This window comes from Gymnoscopelus braueri (genome assembly GCF_963280865.1).
Source record: "Gymnoscopelus braueri genome assembly, chromosome: 8".
Taxonomy (NCBI): domain Eukaryota; kingdom Metazoa; phylum Chordata; class Actinopteri; order Myctophiformes; family Myctophidae; genus Gymnoscopelus; species Gymnoscopelus braueri.
Genome location: NC_137609.1, coordinates 5,921,837 through 5,945,915, shown reverse-complemented (window position 1 = coordinate 5,945,915; position 24,079 = coordinate 5,921,837). Strand labels below are relative to the sequence as shown.

Sequence of the window (24,079 nt, the reverse complement as noted above, 5' to 3'; positions counted from 1 at the left end):
AATAGCCGATCTTACAAACGCAAGTGACTAATACCCCAACAATACCTAACCTAAAAGGGGGGTCCCCAAATTATTTTGGGGGGTCCCCAAGGACCCCAGGTTCGCATTGCGAGGCGTTGTGAGCTTGTAGATCGGCTATTTTCACAATATGTATCTGTGGAACCGAGTCAAACAAAATGTAATGCCTCAACTCCTACAATTCCAATTGCTTGTCAGGGTGGGTTCACTTCAAATCTGATTATTTTGGGAGCTTCGCTGCCTGAAAAGGTTGAGAACCAGATCAGTCATTTAGGATCCTTTTGGCATCTCCTTTAAGGGTCTTCTCAGAGCAGTCTTCTAGTCAGACAGTGTACTGTATGTTAACACAGAGCAGCAGTAGAGCAAAGTAAAAGTGAAACTCTTACAGGAGTGAACCTTCATTTTCATGTCAAATTAGGTCAACTGGCCATTTTGTATGGGTTGGGTATATGTGCACCCCCTGCTGGTAGAATTAAAACATCCAAATGTACCCCTGTTGAAAGGAACTTTGACTCTACTCCTCGGGCCATTGGTGTAATGAGATCTTTTGTATGCAGATGCTTTGTGAGTCATCTATGTATGTCAGACGCAGCACACTGGTTTTGAACGTGTGGATTTGTGAGTGAATGTAATTAAGAGAACACCAAACACAGCTGTGCCACGAATGTACTGTAAAATCATATAAATAGGGCTGATCATCCGTTTATTCAATTCAGTTCTGTTCTGTTCCACTCCACATTGTGCATGGAATAGCTCCGTCCTATTGGAAGTCAAATAAATATGAAAGACACCGTGACCAAAAAAAAGACTGACTTTAATCTCCAGCCAGAGAAATATACAACAAACACTGCATTGTGATGCTATGTGATGCTATGAGGTTCTACTTCTGTATACCGTTGCTCTTTATTGTTGATGCCTTTGATGATTTGATGATTTTTTTGCTGTACATGACAGTAGGCTACTTTTTCTTTTCCTTACTCTTTACCTGTAACTCTGTAACCTTTAACTGCTGTGCCGCCTCTGGGCGACTGAATTTCCCCCGTGGGATAAACAAAGGCATCTAAATATCTATCTATCTATCTATATTAACTAATTTAGCTGGGGACCCCCTTAGAACCACTTCAAAGACCCTGGGGGTCCCCGGACCCCACTTTGAGAAGCAGTGCCCTATGGTGTATATATATCACATAAGAACAGTTAATACAGAACACACTAATACACACTGGACTTTTATCAAACATTTATTATGAGGGTGGTGGTGGCATACAGTGTGTCATGTCCTCTCTCTCATTATTCTGCCTCTTTGTCCTCTCCGTGGGTGATAACGTAGCACAGGTTCTTGTAGTCCAGGTTGCCAGCAACGTCCAGGGGGAAGTTAGTAAACATTAAGTTGACCTGGAGCAGGATAAAGGGATTGGGAGATTAAACCTCACAGAGACGATATAGTGCTCCAGTTTAAATGGACACTCACAACAGGTTCAATGCACAGGTCTTACCAATCATACTAATTAAGGCTCTGTTCCATTCTGGTCAAACAAGAGTCAGGGTGCTGATATTGTGCATGTTGGCTCATAGATAAAGAAACCTAGATACCTCATTGGCCTCTGCAGTTCGTTGGAGCGACCTGTTTCGTATGGTGGCCACCATATTTCCGGGGGGCACGAGCACTGGCCAATCACAGCGCGTTGACTACTGGCCAATCACAGCATGTCTTTTCCAGGACTTGTCAGAATCTAGTTGTCCCGCCCCTACCTGCCTCTGATTGGCCTACCGAACGCCCCCTTCTGTGACGCACACGGAAGTTTCCAGCTTGCCCCCCGGAAGCGGATGCGCGCCCGCCATACAGACGCCTCAGAGCCAGAGGAGGCGTCTACCTTTATATGTCTATGTGTTGGCTCACTGGAAACACTCTGCTATACCAGTGGGTCTCAAAGTGTGGTCCAGGGACCCTGATGGTTCCTTGAGGGGGTTCCACACCCCTTACGAGTGTGTAACTCTGAGAGTGCACAAATATTTCGTTCCATTTGTACACTCTCAGAGTTATGGGGGTCCTTGAAATGAAAAAAAGTTTGAGAACCACTGTGCTACTGTACACTAAACGGAACAGAGCCTTCATTAGAATCATTGGTAAGACCTGTGAAGGAAATAAGAAAACGGCCCAATTTCTTTCCAATATGGCTGCTGTGCTTAGAGCCTATTGACTAGAGTCTGGTTCAAAACCCAGTGCATTACCTCATCCTCTGAGAACTTGTCCGCCTGAGACATGAGGTGGTATTTGATGCTTAAAAATAGAAGGGAAAAAAGGTATCATTCACTATTTTTGTTCAACTCTATCCTTACAGCATACTGTGTAAAACATGCATGTTAAATTTAAATTGACAAATGTTCTTACTCTTCTCCTCGAAGGATGCCCGTTCCTTCTGGGTCAAAGATCTTGAACGCGGCGAGAATGGTGTCCTCTGGGTCAGTACCTGCAGTGAGAGCAGTGTCACTGTCAGATATACACCAACCCAAAACTAATAGGACTTTTTACACATTATGCCCCATTTAAGCAGTGGTGTAAAGTAACTAAGTACATTTACTCAAGTACTGTACTTAAGTACAATGTTGAGCTACTTTTACGTTACTGGAGTATTCCAATTGTCTATACTTTTACTTTTACTCCACTACATCTCAGAGGTAAATATTGTACTTTTACTCCACTACAATTATTGGAAAACTTTAGTTACTAGTTACTTTGCAAATATAAATGATTACATTATAAAACATACATTAACCACTTTAGCCTTATTTTATAACTAGGCTATTTGAAAATAGCCGATCTACAAGCTGTGATCTGCTATTTTCAAACATTTTACTACTTTTATTTTTGGTACTTTAAGTACCTTTTGATACCGATACTTCTGTAGTAGCCTACATCTACATTGAACTATTGTTTTACTTAAGTAAAACATTCCAGTACTTTTTCCACCACTGCCTTTAAGAAACCACCTGATGAAGCCCTACATGGACGAAACGTTGTTTACTTTTGGTTAGATAAATAAAAAAGGCGGGAGAGCAGGTTATGGTGTGCGGACATTCCCTTTTTCTTCCCATTAAGAAACGTCCATGCTACTGTACATCACAGATACTGTAGGCCTATTTCTAATACATACATCATTTAATTAATAAATATGTTGTTATATTTTTAATGGGGGATTTCTATTTTAGTACAATACAGGTACATGAAACAGACAGACAGACAGACAGACAGACAGACAGACAGACAGACAGACAGACAGACAGACAGACAGACAGACAGACAGACAGAAATAGATGTTCAATATTCATTGGCAGCTATTTTGTATCCATGCCCTGATACAGTATGTCTTACTATAGGCTATTTTGAACTTGAGTAAGTCAACAGACACTCGGAGCACACTGACTGCACCTGTGTCGGTGGCTAGTCTGAGGTGTCACTATTTAAGGAGTGTTGTGTTTGTCCTATGCCTCATTCTGAAGACTATATGTCGAAACGTTAATCTATAATAAAGCCTTGACTGGGAGCTTTTGAAAAGTAACAGTGTGCAGACTTCTACTTTTTTATATTGCCTGATATGGTCCCCATGCAGATGCCCGGATCCAACTGACCTTTCAGCTTCTCACCAAACATGGCCAGGAAGATGGTGAAGTTGATTGGACCAGGGGCCTCCTTCATCATATCATCCAGCTCATCCTGGCCAACGTTTAGACGGCCTGGCCACAAACACAGAATAAAACCTTTAGACGGCCTGGCCACAAACACAGAATTAAACGTTTGGACGGCCTGGCCACAAACGTAGAATAAAACGTTTTGACGGCCTGACCACAAACACAGAATTAAACGTTTAGATGGCCTGACCACAAACACAGAACACCGTCGTGAGAGAATCACTAATGCCATAGATATATTTTATCGAGTGCTGATGTGACACTTTTGCCAGTCTATTGTGTCACAGCAAGCTTCTCCAAAATGTTATATCAATTATGGATTCATTACATTATGCTGAATCATTAATAATGTAAATACTTCTCCATTCAAGGTAACTAGCTTTGCAATAACTCTGTTTTGTGAAGCATTTGTGATTTAACTTTGACATAGAGTCCATAGTCAACTACACAACCAACCGGCGGCAATGATGCTACCAGCTGTGTTTTGCTTGCATGTGACATTAATACACTGCCTTGAACACTATCTATGTCTCTTTCTGCTCCACATGTCTGTTTCTTAACGTGCCTACAGTGCATGGCAGCTGTACGAGGAGGCCTCTCGTCTGCTGATTCTTGAGTACTGTAATAATCTCTCCTCTGGCCTTAAAGTAGTAGCTCACCCAGGGCTGCGAACGTTTCCCTCAGGTCGCCTTTGTCGATGAAGCCGTCTCTGTTCTGGTCCATGATCGTAAACGCCTGGGGGAGAGAGAGGGAGAGAGAGAGAGAGAGAGAGAGAGAGAGAGAGAGAGAGAGAGAGAGAGAGAGAGAGAGAGAGAGAGAGAGAGAGAGAGAGAGAGAAGCTATACAATATATGTTGGTACGGTAACGGTAACAGATGGACTTGACCACCGGTGAATAGTTAAAGGGCCAGGAAACCACAGGCCAATTTCTATAGTTTGTTTTCCTGTACAGGTAAAAAAGAAATGACAGAAGGGTAAGAACATGGCAGGCTGGTTCTGTAAGCAAATAAAACAGATAATTGTGGCGCTTGGGGGGTGCAGTGCTACACCAGTACCTGCCCACCACCACATTGGTTCTCAAAGTGGGGTCCTTGGGGGGGGGGGGGGGGGGGGGGGTAAGAACACAATGGACGGAGGTCACTACGTCCTCCCGGCAAAACCTTGCCAAAAATAGCTGATGTACAAGCTCACAAGCTGTGTGCTTGTAGATCAGCTTTTTGGGGTGAGGGAGACGACGTGTATATAATACATAAAGTATGCATCACGCCTGTGGTGGAAGAAGAACTCAGATGTTTTACTTAAAGGGTAAGACCACTTTGGTAGAGGTTTGGGTTGTGTAGTTACCTTGCCATGATGAAACTCCAAAGGTGGGCAAGAAATAAAAAAATATTGCTCCATTGATTAGAAATTGATAATTCAAAATATGCTCCTCATTGACTTACATTGTACGGTAAAACAGCTCTCAAAGTCACTCTTTTAGCACATAAACAAACGCAAACAAAGTTGATTCAGACAATATAGAACATCACCAAACCCAGTACTGTTTTTTTTTTAAATAAAAATGTTAACTTCCTTTTGATTTTGCCATTTTTATTAAGTAGAAAACCTGGACTGGATCCGCTTATCCGGATCCAGATCTTCTAATAGTAAAATCAACAGGAAGTTGACATTTTTATTTATTTAATTGTGCTAAAATAGTGACTTTGAGAGCTGTTTTACCGTACAATGTAAGTCAATGAGGAGCATATTTTGAATTATCAATTTCTAATCAATGGAGCAATTATTTTAAATTTCTTGCCCACCTTTGGAGTTACATCATGGCAAGGTAACTACACAACCCAAACCTCTACCAAAGTGGTCTTACCCTTTAAGTAAATGTAGCAATACCACAACATGAAAAATACTCTGTTACAAGTAAAAAGGGCTGTGTTCAAAATGTTACTTGAGTAAAAGTAGAAAAGTATTGGCACCAAAATATACAGTACCAAAAGTAAAAGTAATTTTCTTTTTGAAAATAGCCTAGGTATAAAATAGGGATAAAGTGGTTAATGTATGTTTTATAATGTAATCATTTATATCTACAAAGTAACTAGCAACTAAAGTTTTCAAATAATTGTAGTGGAGTAAAAGTACAATATTCTCCTCAGAGATGTAGTGGAGTAGAAGTAAAAGTATTGAAAATTGGAAATACTCCACTAAAGTAAAAAATATACTTCAATATTGTACTTAAGTACAATACTTAAGTAGATGTACTTAGTTACTTTACACCACTGCATCACGCTGAACGCACCTCCTTGAACTCCTGGATCTGTGCCTGCTCAAACATGCTGAACACATTGGAGCTGGCCTCCGCCGTCTTCTTCTTGGCCTTCTTTGGTGACTGAGGGGAGGAGGACAAGTTTGATTTAATGTCTGTGAATAAACGATTAGTGCCGTTGACTGCCGTCCTGCACAGGAGTTGAAAGGGCCTGTTCTGTATATCAGATTAGAGGCTGTATGTACTGTACAGGCTGCTGTAGGCCTACTACAGGATGTACAAAGAATTATGTGAATGATATTTCAACTAACGGACTGAAGCACACAGCACTTAAAAACACTCAGTAAACTGGACTCAGAAGCCTCTGTACTTGGTCCAGTTTTTCCCCCCTTCACACCAAATATCTTCACCCTGTTCCCTCCGGAATAGGGATGCTACTGGAGGGGTTCAGGTGGTTAAAGCTGCACTATGTAACTTTCCTCTTCTACCCCGGATTTGAACCCTGCGCAAGTGCTGAAATGTTTACGATTGAGCTAATAGAGCATGCCTGCTTGCTCAGGGGATAAATTGAGTCTTGACCTTCAGGTCGAAATTCCTGTCAAACCAGAAACAGGGTCGTGTCAAAGGTAATGTCTCTTCTATAGACACAGGATCTGAATGTCTCAATAGAAGAGCAGGGAGACAAAATGCAACCACCCCAATTGTATAAGTTATATTGTATTAACATACTCTACCATACAGAATGGACTCGATTACATTTCATTAAAAAGTACATAATACCGCTTACTATGTACTTATAATACTTTAAGTCTAGCAGCCTACCAAAATCAACAATCAACAAGGTTTTAGTCCATTGAAAGAATTAATTGAATTTAAGGGTTAAGGATTATTTTATATTTAATATGTGGAGTTATGTTTAATATGGGAATATCTGCAGTGAAATAAATAAATAAATAATGGTATGGACACTGGTGTCTACATGACAAGAAAGAGACACTGGTGTCTACATATTGACAAGAAAGAGACAGAGGAGAAAGTGGTACAGTCAGCTGGGGCATTAAGGCCACTGTGGCCTCGGGGCATGCCATTTTTTTTGAGGGGCACAGGGCCAAACTGACGGTTTTAGCTACAGTATGGACACAGACAGACAGACAGACAGACAGACAGACAGACAGACAGACAGACAGACAGACAGACAGACAGACAGACAGACAGACAGACAGACAGACACACACACACACACACACACAGAATGTTGCAGTGTGCAGTGGGTCTGCACCTGTGCTGCTGCATACTACAGTAACTGGCTGATGTCACAGAATGCCCAGTGTCATGTTATGTCTAGGGTTATGTGAGGACAAAGGACAAAGCGTGATAATTACAGCAGGTCAAAGCTTTATGTTGATATTAAGTGACAACTCCATTTGACCACTTAAACCCTACATACTTAGTTGACAGGAGTCCCTCAGGGCTCTAGTATAGGTCTGCTAGCATTTCCCTCTATACACCAAATACACATTAAAATTCTAAGAACTTTGATGATATATTTTGCCTAATTTATTTTAATTTTATTTTATTTAAATGAATAATTTGCTGAGAAACAATCTTTGAGTATTTTTTGCTTTGTTTTGCTAAATGCCCAGAACATGCAATATCTAACAGAGTTCCATTTATAATTATGGTGTCCCTCATAATAAGTGACCCTCACATCAATAAACTTAAAACACACTTAAAACAAGAATAATGAGCTCAATGAGTTCAATTGACAGTATTTTGCTATAAATGCTATATATGACAATTTGTCAGTCACAGTACTTTTTTTTTCTTAACAAAAGGTTGACTCCTGATAATAACCCTATGATACTTGAGCCAAAACCCTTATTTCCACCCCCCCCCCCAAAAATAAATAAATAAAAAAATTATATGAATGTTTAAATCCTTTCTGACAGAAGCCCAGCTAGACACAGACTGACCCCAACGACCTCCCAGACATGCAGAAGAAGGAGGATGCAAAAAGGCTGAAGATAAGAGACAAAGGAAAGCGGCGTGAAAGCCGACGAAGACGTGCATCATGCGCTGTTGTCTTACCATCGCGAGGAGCTTCTCAACACGTCTCTGTTCTCAAACCGTGACTGGGAGGACAAGTTGCCAAAAAGGCCACATTTTGTGTTTATATAGCGACCGGCGGCTTGGCTTCCTCAACCAACCTGTGCTAACTTTAGACAATAGGGGGGCTTGATTGTCACCCAAGGTATTCTCTGCCATATACAGAGTTAATATCTACCGCCCTGCGTGGGACAACAACAGCTATTGTTAATCCCCCCACCCCCCCACCCCCAGTGTAGCTGAGGCAGAGGTCAGTGTCACTATCAAGAAGGACTCAACTCCTGAGTCCTGACCAAATATTATTGTTCTCAGCTACAAACGAGATAAAATTTGGATTTGAGTTAAAGTAATGGAGTACATGCTTGTAAAGATATGACAAATGACAAAATAGCCAACATTTTCCTTTTAATATCAGTTTACCTCAAGGGGAGGTAAACTAATTCTTCCCATTGAAAGGAGGAGACAGTTTTATATTTGTTGATGATATGTATTTTTGTGTTATTTTGTATGCTATTTTGATTAATTGAATACATAGGACCACAATGGAGTGAAGTCCCCAGGACTTTTTTGTGCTATCCTTTTAGCCCTAATGTCTGACTGTACCTTGTGCCGTTTATTTTTTTCTGACTGATAGTAGTATTCATTCAAATAGTAAGCTTGTACATAGGCTAAATAGTCATTCTATATTTGAAACAGGGCAATGGTTAATTAATGTAGTGTATATCAATGTATTTTTGTAAGTTTGGATCCTGGGGTCATTTCCTAGAAATGTATTGAAGTCAAAAGTATAATATGTGTCTTTGAAATAATAGTGGAGTGAAAGTCATACAGTAAGTAAAAACAAAAACAGTACAGATACCCCCAAAAAATTGCTTAAGTACAAGTACTGTAAATGTACTTCATTACTGTCCACTGCTGCGACAACAACAGCTATTGTTAACCAGTGTAGTTGAGACAGAGGTCATTGTCACTGTGTCAACCACTTTGAGGTTTGCGAAAATGTAAAGTGTGATATAAATAAACATTTATTAGAATTATTACCTCTTGTTTTGTACGGCGGTCAAAGCAAGCACAGGTATCAAGGCCGATGATGGCCGCATGTGACCTTCATTGTGGTTTTGTGTGCAGACTTGACGGGTGTGGTGTGTGGTCACAGGTGCACATGCAGTGTCTCAACGTGCCAGATTACCACCATAATGAAATAATACCCCCGTGGCGACAGCTGAGCCTGCAGCCTTCCTGTGGAACTAACGGTTTCTTTGGTCAGATCTGTGCTGATAAAAAATGGGGCACAAACTTATGTGGTGGTTACTAGATGTCAAGATGCAGGCGGTTTCTATAATAATAATAATAATGATAATAAAATGTATTGATATAGCACTTTTCAGAAGAGTTACAAAGTGCTTCACATAATAAAGAATATGAATATATATTTTGTTAATACCTTTTGCATACTTTGTTCTATTTTGTTTTATCCTGCGAACATATTACATATTTTATTCTGTAAACAGAAGTTCCCCTGTGTATAATATTTGAAAATAAATCTGCATAACTATATGGAATTATTCTTCAATACATATCAGTGCTCCCTCAACACATTGTTCTAAAGTTTTCTTTTATATTACTTGAACAGGTTTAATGCCAGATAATGTTCTCTCCAAGTACAAATGACTAAATTATAGAAAATCATCAAGAGAATATTATAATGGATCAAAAAGTATTATAATGGACAAATGAGCCCTGTCTGATGGCATTGGTTCTCCAAGTGGGGTCTGGGGACCCCCAGGGGTCCTTGAGGGGGTTCAAGGGGATCCCCAGCAAAACGAGGAACAGTTTAACGACTCAAACTTTATTTTATATTCAGCCATTTGGGAAAAGTCTCGAAAAAGTGTGTATGTTTTTACAACAACACAAATCTCCTCTTCTCTCATGGGGCTCTCATGGGGCTCCCTTGCACAAAATCTTTCCAGGTGGGGGTCTGTGGCCAAATATACATATCAATCTGGGGGTCCTTGACATAAAAATGAGAACCAGTGCTGTACTATAGCTTCATGCACTGTGACCCTGCAGTACAGATATGGAGTCATTAGAGTGGAGTGTGTTGCTTTATTTATACTGTACATTTGATGGAATAACAGGTGAGCATTGTGATTCTGTCATACAGCCATGAATCTTTCCTCACCCGCAACGCAGCCTTGGAGAGGAGCCTGTTTTAGATGACTCTGTGCGTGTGTGTGTGTGTGTGTGTGTGTGTGTGCGTGTGTGTGTGTGTGTGTGTGTGTGTGTGTGTGTGTGTGTGTGTGTGTGTGTGTGTGTGTGTGTGTGTGTGTGTGTGTGTGTGTGTGTGTGTGTGTGTGTGTGTGTGTTTAATATACAGCAGTTGTGAGTCCCACAAGAAGAGTTTGAGAAATACAGTGGGTGTTATGTGAGGACAATTTCCCTGGTCCTTACTAGAGAAATGGTTGTTTTAGGGTTAAAAAACTATGTTTTAGAATTAGTCTTACAATTAGAAAACAATCAAATTGTGGTTATGTTTAGGATTGGGCATTTAGAGGTTATAGAGTTGGTGTTAGAATTGGGCCTGATTTATATTTAGTTGCGCTTTGATAACGCATGGATCTACAAATCGAATTGTCCTCACAAGTATAGTGTGCGTGCGTGTGTGTGTGTGTGTGTGTGTGTGTGTGTGTGTGTGTGTGTGTGTGTGTGTGTGTGTGTGTGTGTGTGTGTGTGTGTGTGTGTGTGTGTGTGTGTGTGTGTGTGTGTGGGTGTGGGTGCAAGGCGTGTGTGCGCACTGGGGTGACACATTAGTGTCTTAAATTCATTGTTAAGCCGGTGAATTATTACTATTATGTGCATTAAACATGCACGCCAAACGTGTTCAAATATGTGTGTGTGCAGTCTGTGCACACCCGTCACTTTTATAAAGCGCTTGGCACGGATCAGCGTTTGAAGAATGTTCTGTGGCCCGTCGCCACCGCCACACCGCGTTTTGGGCCTGGCGGTGGGTGGGTGTGTTGGACCAACAACGACACCCACCAAATCTCTTCACCGGAAATAACCGATCTACAAGCTCACAACACAGGAGGGAACAGGGGTGCTTAGGGTTCAAGTTGGAGGGATGGGAGTTGGGAGCACTCTAACCACTTGAACCCTATAGCATCCCTATTCACACGTTGTGAGCTTGTAGATCGGCTATTTCCTGTGAGTTGGTGTAGAGGGGTAAAAAGAGAGGACCAAGCACTAGAGAGACAAACTGGGATAAGTCTAGACGGGTTTAAGAAAGTGGCTGTTAAGTCCAAATATACAGGACAGCCTTGCATTCTTTCAATAATACTGAGGCCTTGTACGCAGCCAAATGCATATCATCTTGGGCGGTCACATGAAAAAGTTTGAGAACCACTGCCATAGAAGACATGCTGGCTTCTATGGAATCCAAATGACTGAAATCAGTCGTGGCGACTGAGAACTTTAATCCATGCAGTCATTCCCACCGTTCTCTTCCTCACAACAACATGGAGCTCGGGCAGTTGGCCACCGTGCTGTCGGCTGTCATCATGACCTAAAGCTGTTTCCTGGCCCCCTGCGTGTGTCTTTGCGCTCTGTCCCGCTGGATCCACAAGGATTGACACCCGCAGCCACAACCGTTTAATCCTTTAAGACCGGGAACGCATCTGTGTCATTTTAAGATTTCTTTGGCTATATAAAAATAGCAGATGTACAAGCTCATAGCGCGGCACCGAGTGCCGCGCTACGAGCTTGTAGATCTGCTATTTTTTTTTTTTATCGTGAAAATGTGTGCAAATCTTTAGTTTGAATATATATATATATGTTTTTAACTCAAATCTTTGCTTCTGGAGATTTTACAAATGTCTTCAAAATCATTTTTTTCCCCCCAAAGTTTTTATTTATTTTATTTTTTACTTATGTTGCTATATTATCAATGGTTTTCAAACTGTTTTCATGTCAAGGACCCTCAAAATAATATGTATTTGTCCGCGGACCCCCTCCCATCTAAAACCTTTTTTTTTCAGGGACCCCCAGAAGCAAAGATTTGAGCAAAAAATATATATAAAAGATTTGCAAACATGTTCAATATTGTTCTAAAAAATAGCAGATCTACAAGCCGCGCTATGAGCTTGTATATCTGCTATTTTTGAATAGCCAAAGAAATCTTAAAATGACACACAAGCGTTCCCTTCCCGGCCTTAAAGGGTTAAATAGGACTTAGGAAAAGGGGGGGGGGTTGGCTGGGGTCGTTTACACATTAGCCGCTTTCTCGTATGAACTTGAAGTTGCCCTTTCACACACACGAGCACAACAGCGGGAGATTGTATCACATCAGACCTGTCAGACCTGTGTTCTCACGTTGATTATATCAATCAATCAATCAATCAATCAATCATTCAACCCACCTGACAATGTATTTACTGTTTATTAATGAGATTCGTTCGGAAACTCCTGTTATTGAGCATTGATTACTATCAGAATATAGAGCTTTAACCTTTTCACAAAAAACTTTGTTTTAACCAAAAGGTATCAGTTACACCACCTTTAAGGAGCTGTTATCATAGAGACCATACCAGAGATAGAGCGAGCTTGTTCCTTTCCTAGGTTGAGAGGACTGCACTTTTATCACAGATTTAATCTGTATATTTAGATTTTCTATAGGCTACTGTTGTGTAGTTGTTTTTCTTGCACTGTTATTTTGTCCAGATGCTTGAGTGTTGAATATTTAATGGACCACAATGGGAACAAGCCTCTGTCTTTTTGTGTCATTTGGCAAGTTTAGCTACAACTCATTTTACTGCCTGACTGTACTTAAAAAAATCGTCAATACAGTATTCAATCGATCAAACTCATCTTGCTATCTGAGCCTGCGAAAGTCTGTGAAACATCGCCCCTGTGTGGGGAGGCCAAGAAACTGCACCCCACCACTCTCCAAAATGGACAAAGATTGCATAGGCCTAAAACCATTTGTGGTTGTTTAGTTTACTGATTTGTGTTTGAAACGCTGAGGAAGGCCGAAGGGGCTGGGCTGGGGGTCCTCCCTCCCTTTTACCCCATTAGATGCCATTTCCTGGGTTCTGGTGAATTTAGTGAGAGGCAAGTGCCCAGTGGGCCCTTGATTACCAGGGGGCCTTTGGCAGCCCTGGGCTGTGAGGCTTAACAACCTTCACCTTCGTGTTTCTTTTCTTTTCTCCCCTTTCCAAATATAGGCTTATTTTCTTATTTCTCATTGCCTCATTAAATATAGGTAAAAACTAAACAAAAATGTAATTAATGACTTACTTAGTTAATTACATCATCAGTACGCGTTTTGTGAAGTTGGTCAGCACATATCTTTGTGCAACACACTGACGCATTCCTCTGGTCTACCTTAATGTTGGATTAATTAATACAAACAGCTTTTATTTCAATGGAAAATAACAGCACAAGAAATCCTCCATGTTGGCATTGGCAGATACTGTACGTACCGTTAAGGGGGTCAGCCTGTCCAGTGTCCTTAGCATTATAACTGTTTTGGCTGGAAAGTGCCATTTTAATTTACATGGATGAACCACAAGGACACCTGTGCAAATCTACATTGTTTAGGCATGCATGGCAAGGTTTGTGTTGTGTGACATCAGACCATAGCTGTGGTCAGCTTATATAAAGTGTGAAGACTATGATAATCTGATATCTATGGCTCTATTATACTGTACTTTGGCCTACATGCGGACACTTTGTACCATTCCAAGTACTTAACAAGCCAGGCTCTTGTAAACATATTTATTTCCGTGTATTTGACTGGCTGATGTCGATCCTTTTTTGACAAGTCAACCAACATCGAACTCTTACAACCATAGCAGCAGACAAACAAGCATGTTTCTGTCCAGGGCACTGGGTGAAATCTTGTCAGATAAGGAGATGGTGAAGAGCCAGCACAGCGAACTGCACAAAGCCTGTCAGGAGGCACAGGATGAAATCAAAGTCGAGCTTGAGAAACAAAAAGATGCCACTGTAGTGGCTGACAAATATGTCCTGGCTATCATGCTGGCCTGTCAGTCAGAGTGCCCACGGATAGTCAGCACTGCGCTGGACTGTCTACAGAAGCAGATAGCATATGGCCACCTCACGGGGAACACCCCGGACAGCGGGACCCCAGGCAAGAGGATGATCGATCGCCTGGTGAAGACCATCTGCAACTGCTTCCATGGTCCAGAGACGGACGAGGGCGTACAGTTGCAGGTCATCAAGGCCCTCCTGACAGCGGTCACCTCCCCCCACATACAGATCCACGAGGGTACGATGCTGCTGACAGTCAAGACGTGCTACACCATCTACATGGCCAGCCGCAACCTCATCAACCAGACCACAGCCAAGGGCACACTCACACAGATGATCAACGTCATCTTCACACGCATGGAGAACCAGGCGGCCATGGAGGCCCAGGAGCAGAAGATGGACTGTCTGCATCGGCCACAGCAGCAGAACCCCTCCATAGTCCCAAGGGGTGAGAGGTCCACCTCCCCCCACTCCGACCAGACCCTGGCCTTGGAGAGCAATAGCTCCCCTTCCCCTGCAGCCGCCACTCCAGACCTCACCAACTCCACCACTACCACTGCTGACTGCTCACTGACACCCGTGGCTTCAACCCAGGACCAGGCCCCTGACACACCTTCCACCAATGTGGAAACCGAGAGTGCTAAGGCATGGGTTGACGGAGCAGAGGTGAAAGAACAGGTCACGCCGACTTCAGACACTGCATTTGAATTTGAAGGCGTAGAGACACCCCCCGTCGTGATCCAGCTAGCAGAAGAAGGGCCGCAGAGTCCAGACAGTGTTCCAACCACAACGGAACTGACAGATACTGAGGCAGAGCAGGCAGAACAGACGTCACCACCATCACAGATACCGACTGGACCAGGAGGTAACTACGCACCCTATCCTGTCCCCGAGCACACAGAGGTTATTCCCCCTGAGGGCCAGCAGATGAACGACATCATAGAAGACTGTGCATTTGTGTCCTCCACAGACATGCTGGACACGGAGCACCTGCATGGAGGCAACTCAGATGCACGTTTCTCTCACGTGCTCCAGAAGGACGCCTTCCTGGTGTTACGGACGTTTTGTAAGCTCTCCATGACACCGCTGCCAGATGTCCCCAATTCTCATGAGCTGCGTTCCAAGGTGGTGTCAATGCAGCTGCTGCTCTCTGTGCTCCAGGGGGCAGGCCCAGTATTCCACAACCACAAGATGTTCATCAATGCCATCCAGCAGTACCTGTGCATACCACTGTCCAAGAATGGCGTTTCCTCTGTGCCTGAGGTGTTCCATCTCTCGCTCGCCATCTTCCTTACATTGCTGTCACATTTCAACGTCCATCTCAAGATGCAGATCGAGGTGTTTTTCAGGGAGATCTTTCTGACCATCCTGGAGACGTCCTCCAGCACCTTTGAGCACAAATGGGTAGTTATTCAGACCCTCAGACACATCTGTGCAGATGCCCAATGTGTTGGGTATATTTACGTGAACTACGACTGTGACCCAAACGCCACGAAAATCTTTGAGCGGCTGATAAACAACCTGTCTAAGATTGCTCAGGGCAGGAGTGGGCAGGAGCTGGGAATCACCGCTCTACAGGAGCTGAGTTTGCGTAAGAAGGGTCTGGAGTGCCTGGTCTCAATCCTCAAATGCATGGTAGAGTGGAGCAAGGACATGTATGTCGACCCCAACCTGCAGCCTAACCATGGCAAGGAGCATACAGGGGATGGCGAGGAAGCAGAGCTGAAGCTGCGAGAGAACCTTGCAAACCACAGGGACATTGCCAGCACCGTGGACTCCACCGTGTCCTCCAACATCTTGACCTCGCAGCACGAGCATCCAGAGCAGTATGAGGTCATCAAAGAGCAGGACATCGTTGGTATTGAACTGTTCAACCAGAAGCCCAAGCAAGGCATCCAGTACCTGCAGGACCAGGGCATGCTAGGAAGCACAGCCGAGGACATCGCACAGTTCCTCCACAAGGAGAAGAGACTGGATACAATCCAGGTGGGTGAGTTCCTAGGGGAGAACATCAAGTTAAACAAGAAGGTGATGTACTGCTATGTGAACCAGCTGAACTTCTGTGGTCAGGACTTTGTCTCTGCACTCAGAGCCTTCCGGGAGGGCTTTGGGCTGCCTGGAGAGGCCCAGAAGATCGACAGGCTCATGGAGAAGTTTGCTGCGCGATACCTGGAGTGCAACCAGGGACAGACACAGTTTGCTAGTGCAGACACTGCTTATGTCCTGGCATACTCCATTATCATGCTGACCACAGACCTGCACAGTCCTCAGGTGAAGAACAACATGACCAAGGAGCAGTACATCAAGATGAACCAAGGCATCAATGACAGCAAGAACCTGTCAGAGGACTACCTGTCTTCTATATATGATGAGATTGCCGGCAAGAATATTGCCATGAAGGAGAGCAAGGAGTATTCTATCACACCTAAGTTCTGCGTAGCCGGTGAGAAGCAACGTTGTCTTCTGTACAACCTAGAGATGGAACAGGCCAAGGCTCGGATGGAGGCTGTGAGCCACGCACAGTCCCCCTTCTGTGCTACGTACATGGAGCATGTCCACAACATGTTTAAGCTGGCATGGACTCCCTTGCTGGCAGCATTCAGTGTAGGGCTTCAGGACTGTGATGACCTAGAGGTGGCCTCCTTGTGTCTCGAAGGTATCCGCTGTGCCATCAGAATTGCTTGCATCTTCAGCATGCAGTTGGAGCGTGAAGCATACGTTAAGGCACTGGCAAGGTTCAGCCTGCTGACAGCCAGCTCCAGAATCACAGAGATGAAACAAAAGAACATCAACACCATCCAAACCCTCCTTACTGTGGCATACACAGACGGCAACTGCCTGGGCAACTCCTGGCATGAGATTTTGAGGTGCATCAGCCAGTTGGAGCTTGCACAGTTGATTGGCACAAGGGTGAAGACTCAGGGAGGATTGGAGGGGAGCGTTGATTTCATGGCCCGGGGGCTGGGCCCTCTGGTGGGAAGCCAGGACAGGAAACAGATGGCTCACATCCAGTCTGTGGGGGAGACTAGCTCTCAGAGTATAGTTGTTGCTGTAGACAGGATCTTCACTGGCTCCACAAGGCTAGATGGAAATACAATTGTCAACTTTGTGCGGTTGCTGTGCATGGTCTCCATGGATGAACTGGCATCAGCCCACCAATCCAGGATGTTCAGCCTGCAGAAAATAGTAGAGATTTCCTACTACAACATGGACCGCATCAGACTGCAGTGGTCCAGAATCTGGCAGATCATAGGAGACCACTTTAACAAGGTAGGCTGTAACCCTAATGAGGACATAGCCATCTTTGCGGTGGTCTCTCTGACGCAACTGTCCATGAAGTTCCTGGAGAAAGGAGAGCTGGCCAACTTCCGTTTCCAGAAGGACTTCCTTAAGCCATTTGAACACATCATGAAGGAAAACAGATCACCCAAAATCAGGGATATGCTGATCAGGTGCGTTGCCCAGATAGTGAATTCTCAGGCAGCCAACATTCGCTCAGGCTGGAAGAACGTCTTCTCAGTGTTCCACCAGGCAGCATCCGACCATAACGAGGCCATAGTGGAGCTAGCCTTCCAGACCACAGGCCTCATAGTCATGAACACCTTCCAGCAGCACTTTGAGGCAGCCACCAACTCGTTCCAAGACGCAGTGAAATGTCTGTCAGAGTTTGTGTGTAACACTGCCTTCCCTGACACCACCAGCATGGAGGCTATCAAGCTCATAGGCCACTGCGCTAGATATGTCTCTGAGAGACCACAGGCTCTGAGAGAGTACACAAGTGATAACATGAACGTGGCCCCCGGTGACCGGGTGTGGGTTCGAGGCTGGTTCCCAATCTTGTTTCAGCTCTCCCACATCATCAACGGCTGCAAGCTGGATGTCAGTACCACCGGTCTGACAGTCATGTATGAGATCATGAAGAGTAATGGACACACATTTGAGAAGGGGTGGTGGCGTGACCTCTTCCGCATCATCTTCCGAATGCTTGACAACATGAATCTGCCTGAGCAGCAGGCAAAGAAAATGGAGGACCACGTGCACAGCACCATCTGTGATGTGTTCACCCAGTTCTACGAGCCTCTCAGTGAGGTTCTCCTAACAGACATCTGCACACAGCTACAGCGGTGTATCAGACAAGGCAATGAGCAGCTGGCCCGGTCAGGTACCAACCTTTTGGGAAAGCTAGTGATTCTCAATGGTAAGAAGTTCAGCCCAGAGGTGTGGAATGTCACCTGCTCCTGCATGTTGGAGATTGTCCAGAATACCAGCCCTCATGCCCTGCTGACGCAGCGACCAGCTGGACAGGTAGAGGAATCTGACGATGGCAAACATACAGATATTGACTTGGACACTCAGATGATGACTAGCTGGAAGGGCAAGGCCATCGTGGACCAGAAGCTGACTGCAGGTCTGTTGATAAAGTCTGTGTTACAGCTGGAGCTGATCCAGACCATAGACAACATTGTATTCTTAGCTACCGGCAAGAAGGAAGATGCAGACAACATGGCTGCCTCACAGAGGAACGATCTAGAAGAGACTGAGGTGGAGGGAGTGGAGCCAGGTTTTGACCAGGGCATGTACAGACACCTGTCCTCCCAGCACCTCTTCAAGCTGCTTGACTGTCTGCTAGAGTCACACAACTTCGCCAAAGACTTGAACTCCAACAATGAGCAGAGAACAGCACTCTGGACTCGAGACCTCAAAGGGAAGCCCAACCTTCTGGAGCAGGAGACCAGCAGTATGGACTGCAGTCTGAGGATTCTGTTTCGGATATACTCTGACACCCAGCATCAGGCCTCGTGGCCCGACACAGAGACACGCCTGCTGCAGTTGTGCGGTGACGCTCTCTCCTACTTCATGAGCCTGACCTCAGAAAGCCACAGAAAGGCCTGGACCAGCGTGCTGATGCTGCTGCTCACCGGGACACAACGACTGCCTGACAACAAGTTCAAGCCCCTCATGTCCTGTTACTACACCCATTTGTGCCACATTATGCAGTTTGACCTGAACCCGGAGCTGCGGACCGAGCTGCAGCGCTTCTTTCTGCGCGTCGGCTCCGTCTTCCATATCACCACTCCCGGTAGCGCTCACTCTGGAGGGACAGCAGAGGAGAAGGGCGTGAGTGTCTGTGTGGAACGGATGGAAAAGAGGGGAGACTCTGCCCTTGCCTGAACTGAAACCATTTCCAGGGGGGATTGAAGGTCCAGAGAGACCACCTACACAGACTATGCAGCACTCTCTCTGATCAGGAATAATTTGTGTTCCTTTTTTGTTTTCAATTACAGTTTTTTTTTCTTGTTTCTTTGACTCCTATCCTTTTTTCTATCTCATCTCATCCCTACTCCTCTGCTGGAAGAGGGAATAAATCGTCATCGTCCCTGGATCATGACGATTTGTTTCCCAATCAAAATCCCTTTTTATATCACCTAATATAGGAACTGTATTACAAAAATAGGGGAAAAAAGGTATGGTTATGAAGCATTAAACCAACTGAGAAAAAGTACGTTTTTATCCAAAGATATCAAATAAAATGCCACCTAGTCCTACAAACCAGCTAACAATTACATCTCCCAATACACATTGGCCACTGCCCGGCGATTTCGAACGCACATAGGCCTACCGTAAGCGGTGTCACGTTGTGTTGCATTGGATTTTTTCTTTCTGTAGTAGAGCAGCGTTGTCAGTTCTCTGTTGTTCTATCAAATAAATCACAACATCTAAGAATGTTGTTATGTCTTTATAATAACATAATTTATTGTTCAGATCATACATATTCCACTCGAGGGGCGAGTAGTGGACTGATTACTACTTCTATAGGGCCATTGCATTGTGGAATAGTCTTCCAGGTGATGTTTGTAGCATAAAAGGAAAGGCTTGTTTCAAAAAGAAACTTTGACTTTACCTACATACACTCAGCACAGTCAATAACATCTTTGCTTACATGATGGTTTTATGGTTGGTGAACCTTATTTTGTCTACTTGATTCTAAATTGTTTTATTGCTGTTGTTTCCTTTTTTTGTATACTATTTTCTTATGTGATAAATGATTTGTGAAATGCTTTTCAATTTCAAAACATTACACTTTAAGTGTGTAATACATTGAGAATGTAATGTTTTTCTTATTGTTAATGTATATTATTGTGTTACACCCCAGGAGGACAAGCTGCCGTTTCAGGCGGCAGCTAATGGGGATCCTTTTAAATAAACAAATTAACAATTGAAGGAATCTCAGGAATATTTGTGACGAAGCATGACATGCTTCAGTGGGACCAGTGAGTTACTGGATTTCCTAATTCTTCTGTTTTTTCCCCAAACACAGTTAAATTTGACTGAATATATAAACAATATTTTTTATAATATGTGATTAAAAAACTTCTAAGGGATTTTGAATGGGAAATAACGCTAGGAAGTTGGCACTCAATTGTTGACCCAAAGGACCAGCTAGAAAAGAACGAGGTAGAGCAAAAGATGAAGCACATGAGTGCGGAGACTTTCTCAGAGGAGTTGGCATTGTCGCCCCTTCAGTGAAAATTTTAAGTGTCATGGTGGAGCAGCCCTCGGTGTCCAGCGGGAATGGCTGAACATGGAGGGCCTTGTGCCTGGGGCCCCCCAGATAAATGGTGGTGGGCCTTTTTTTTTTGCCAAGATACATTCCACTCAAGCTCTAAATACTAGAATACAGTGAAGATAGATCTACAGGATCACACAGTGATATGCCACAAATAGTACCAGGTTTAAAGTGATTAAATAGAGAGGAGGTCCAAGTCTGTGGACCGCAGGTTCCGTGAAAGAGTATGCTTATTATGGAGGTAGTCTACTGTGGAGCTGGGCAAAAGCTTATATCGGGCAGCTGTTAGAGCCATAAACAGGGGCATGGAGAAGAGACAAAAAAGAGAAAAAACAAACCTAAGAAAAAACAAACCACTCAAGGAAAAATAACAAAACAGTAAAGTGGGTTGGCGCTAGAAGTCTTCTCTTCTTACATATACTGAATGTTATCACCTAGTATTAAAAAAAGGCAAACCGTTTGCTGTTATATTATATATAGATAGATACTAGGCATCAACATTTGTCATGTTGATGTGACTACTATTGTGACCACTTGCTACTTTTAGTATAGCCTTATTAGGTACAGTAGCCTACAATGCCTCATTGCTCATTTACATACATACTGTATGTCTCCATGCCCATATTGTTATGCTGAAAGGCTTATTTTTTTATTCTTATCCTAGTTTTTCTTTCTATCATTCATCGTCATTGTTGTTAGCACAGTATTTTGTAGACCATACATTTTCATTTCACTTCACAAATAAATTGATTCTTCTTGATTGAGCACATACTGTGATTCACAACACTGTAACATTAGTGCACAGTGCACGTCTCTGATCGAGATTTCATAAAGATTTATCTGTAATCCAAACAAGTACGTTTATAAATACTTTGTGTCAGTTAAAGGAGGAGTTCACCCAAAAAATTACTTATTTTCTATCAATTACACACCCCATGAAGCCTTGATTTTCATGGATTTATTTTAGTTTTTGTGGCATTCCTAAGACAATAATTTGATGACGTGTGTATTTCCGGTAGGAGACACAAATAATCTACTTTGCGTCTCCTACCGGATACATTAGCCGGTAGGAGACGGGAATCAAATTATTAGCTTAAGAATGCGACAAAAACAAAAAAGAATCCATGGATTCAAGGCTTCATAGGGTGTGCAATTGATAGAAAATAAGTAATTTTTTGGGTGAACTCCTCCTTTAAGTTATTTCACCAGCCGATCAAAGGATACGATTTGAAACGAAAGTGACGGGTTTTGGCTCTACGAACCACACTCGTTTTGGAAAATACCATATATTACCATATATTATCATTGTCATGATACGTTGTGCCATGATTATCGTATAGTGAAAATAAGACAGTGTGGCAGCCCTACAACATAACAGGAAAACTAAAGAAAGAGAGGGCACATGAAACTTACCGAGGTGTGGGTGGTCTTCAGGTTCCTCCTGTTTAATAGAAATGTCCCTGGCTAAGTCTGGAGAGTTCATCTTCACCTGCAGTCTGTAGCCTACTCCACAGACTGGTCTGAAATGAAGCAATTGAATAAGGACTTTAAAAGAGACCCAGTGGTGTCAAAAATAACAATACTATTTGCAGAAGGTAAAGGCAATATGGCCTAAGCCCAACTCTCAAACATATTACTCTTGGGTGCAAAGATTATGAAGTTCATACAGTATATTAGGGATGAATGCAAATAATGATTTATAGTTAAGTTAATGAGTTGAAAGTAGCCCATCTTTTTTTACGTTTCTGCAGCTAGTGGAAAAGTGGAGATATTTTACTGAACACACGTTTTATGCCAGAACATTCAAAGGGATATGATGAAAACTAGAGGACAATATCTGACTCAAAGTCTTAAGAATTAGAATTAATTATTGGGTGAGGACACACGCAGCGCAAATAACTTTTATGCCGTGGAGATCAGTCTACTAACCGGGCAGGGATCGGACCGATCTGGCTGTGTATTTGGAATACATGAAATGTATGTAAGATCAGACATTCTAGGGCTAGTATTTGTCCACAGACCCCCCCCCACCCCATCTGAAAACATTTTGTGCCAATACAAGATTTGTGTTGTTAAAACGTTTTAAAAATGTTCCAAAATTAAGCTACCTTTAAAAATATATATATTTTCTTATTTTGAAAACAGCAGATCTACAAGCTCACAACACGTCGCAACACGCTGTGACCTTGTAGATCTGCTATTTTCAAATAGCCGTAGCATAGTCGCTTCTTTTGGGCTTGTTTTCATAGAACTTTTGTTTACAAACATTCTGATATATATGGCTCTATAAATATATGATGTTTATTGAGACCATTTTGTTATAATTCACACACGTGATAAATGGTGCCCAGTTATCCATTATTATGTTGGTATCACCTATTACTAAACAGAATAAATCCTGTATATTTTGTCACACTGCTCTGTCTGTGTTGTCCTGTCTCACCAGAGACAGAGCAGAAAGCTATACAATATTATACTGGTTGTGTTTATGATCAAATGTATAAGATAGCAGCAGAGCAATTCAATGTATGTTCCATCTTAAATGATGTGTCAATAAAGACACATTGATGAGTTCATCTGAAATGATAAATAGATGGAACACATTTGAGTTCATAATATAGGCCTACCTACCTGCTGTGTTTCAGTGGTCAAACGTCCCCCTGCTTCTTAACGACGACACTGTTTCTAATGTCTTAGTATTTTTAAGTATCAACAGTCAGACAACACCATGTTGTTTTCACAAATAACGTCGCCTCTTTTTCTTCAATGAGAAGTGTCCGGGGGCATGGTGGCGCAGCCGGTAGCGCTGTCGCCTCACAGCTAGTAGGTCCCGAGTTCCATTCCCGCCGGGGGCGTGTCCTCTCCTCCGCATCATCAGTGCCCATACCCTAGTGTGGAGTTTGCATGTTCTCCCCGTGTTCCCTAGGGTAGGTACCCTCACAAAAACATGCAGTAATCCTGGTCACTATACTGCCTGGCCAGCCGGGGCGCCTGATGGAGGGGAAAGGAACTGGTTGGAATAACGTGTTCCTTCCACGTGCTACGTCCAACCAGGGAAACCCTCCCCTGTCAGGTGACAAGAAGGTCAATGAGGCATGAGCTCGGCCCTGGCCTCCCTAGGTTGGCTGAGGGAAGGTAGTGCCCTGGATTACATAGACAATTGGCACTGGGTGTAAAAAAATGGGGTTACAAAATCGTGGGATAAAAATGTAGAAGTAAAAATATAAACAGATACTCAGGTCCAAGGGACACTATTTTGCAGAATCCGGCTGCATATACAATTTATGCATTTGATTTAACAGAGGCTCTTATCCAGAGTGACTTAAAAGTGCAAAATCAGAGAGGAGAGGAAAGGATGTTATGCCAATGCATAAGATCAAATGCATCGGGGAC

The 24,079-nt window shown here is 43.2% G+C and overlaps 2 protein-coding genes across 3 annotated transcripts; one reads left to right on the top strand and one right to left on the bottom strand.

Annotated features, from left to right (window-relative positions):
- Positions 1–1,279: 1,279 nt before the first annotated feature.
- LOC308090586 (myosin regulatory light chain 2B, cardiac muscle isoform-like) lies at positions 1,280–23,901 on the bottom strand. Of its 2 annotated transcripts, XM_080435815.1 has the most exons (8): positions 23,318–23,901; positions 22,100–22,206; positions 5,998–6,087; positions 4,368–4,443; positions 3,649–3,753; positions 2,411–2,489; positions 2,251–2,299; positions 1,280–1,413 (listed from the first exon to the last, which is right to left on the bottom strand). In XM_080435815.1, exons 3-8 carry the CDS (start codon positions 6,031–6,033, stop codon positions 1,309–1,311), a joined length of 450 nt encoding a protein of 149 aa, XP_080291941.1. In that variant the 5' UTR covers positions 6,034–6,087; positions 22,100–22,206; positions 23,318–23,901; the 3' UTR covers positions 1,280–1,308. The 2 variants fall into 2 exon arrangements, with proteins under 2 accessions (XP_080291941.1, XP_080291940.1); XM_080435814.1 differs by lacking the exons at positions 22,100–22,206; positions 23,318–23,901 and adding an exon at positions 8,053–8,168.
- On the top strand, positions 13,936–19,290 carry LOC308090124 (brefeldin A-inhibited guanine nucleotide-exchange protein 2-like; the record flags this gene model as incomplete). The annotated part of the gene is made up of 1 exon (XM_080435159.1): positions 13,936–19,290. One exon carries the CDS (start codon positions 13,936–13,938, stop codon positions 19,288–19,290), a length of 5,355 nt encoding a protein of 1,784 aa, XP_080291285.1.
- Positions 23,902–24,079: the final 178 nt, after the last annotated feature.

Excerpts from the sequence above, each read along its gene's own strand:
- LOC308090586 (XM_080435814.1), bottom strand. Across the intron at positions 2,490-3,648 it reads GTTTGGTGAGAAGCTGAAAG|GTACTGACCCAGAGGACACC; the intron begins GTCAGTTGGATC and ends CTCTCACTGCAG. Across the intron at positions 1,414-2,250 it reads ACAAGTTCTCAGAGGATGAG|GTCAACTTAATGTTTACTAA; the intron begins GTAATGCACTGG and ends ATCCTGCTCCAG.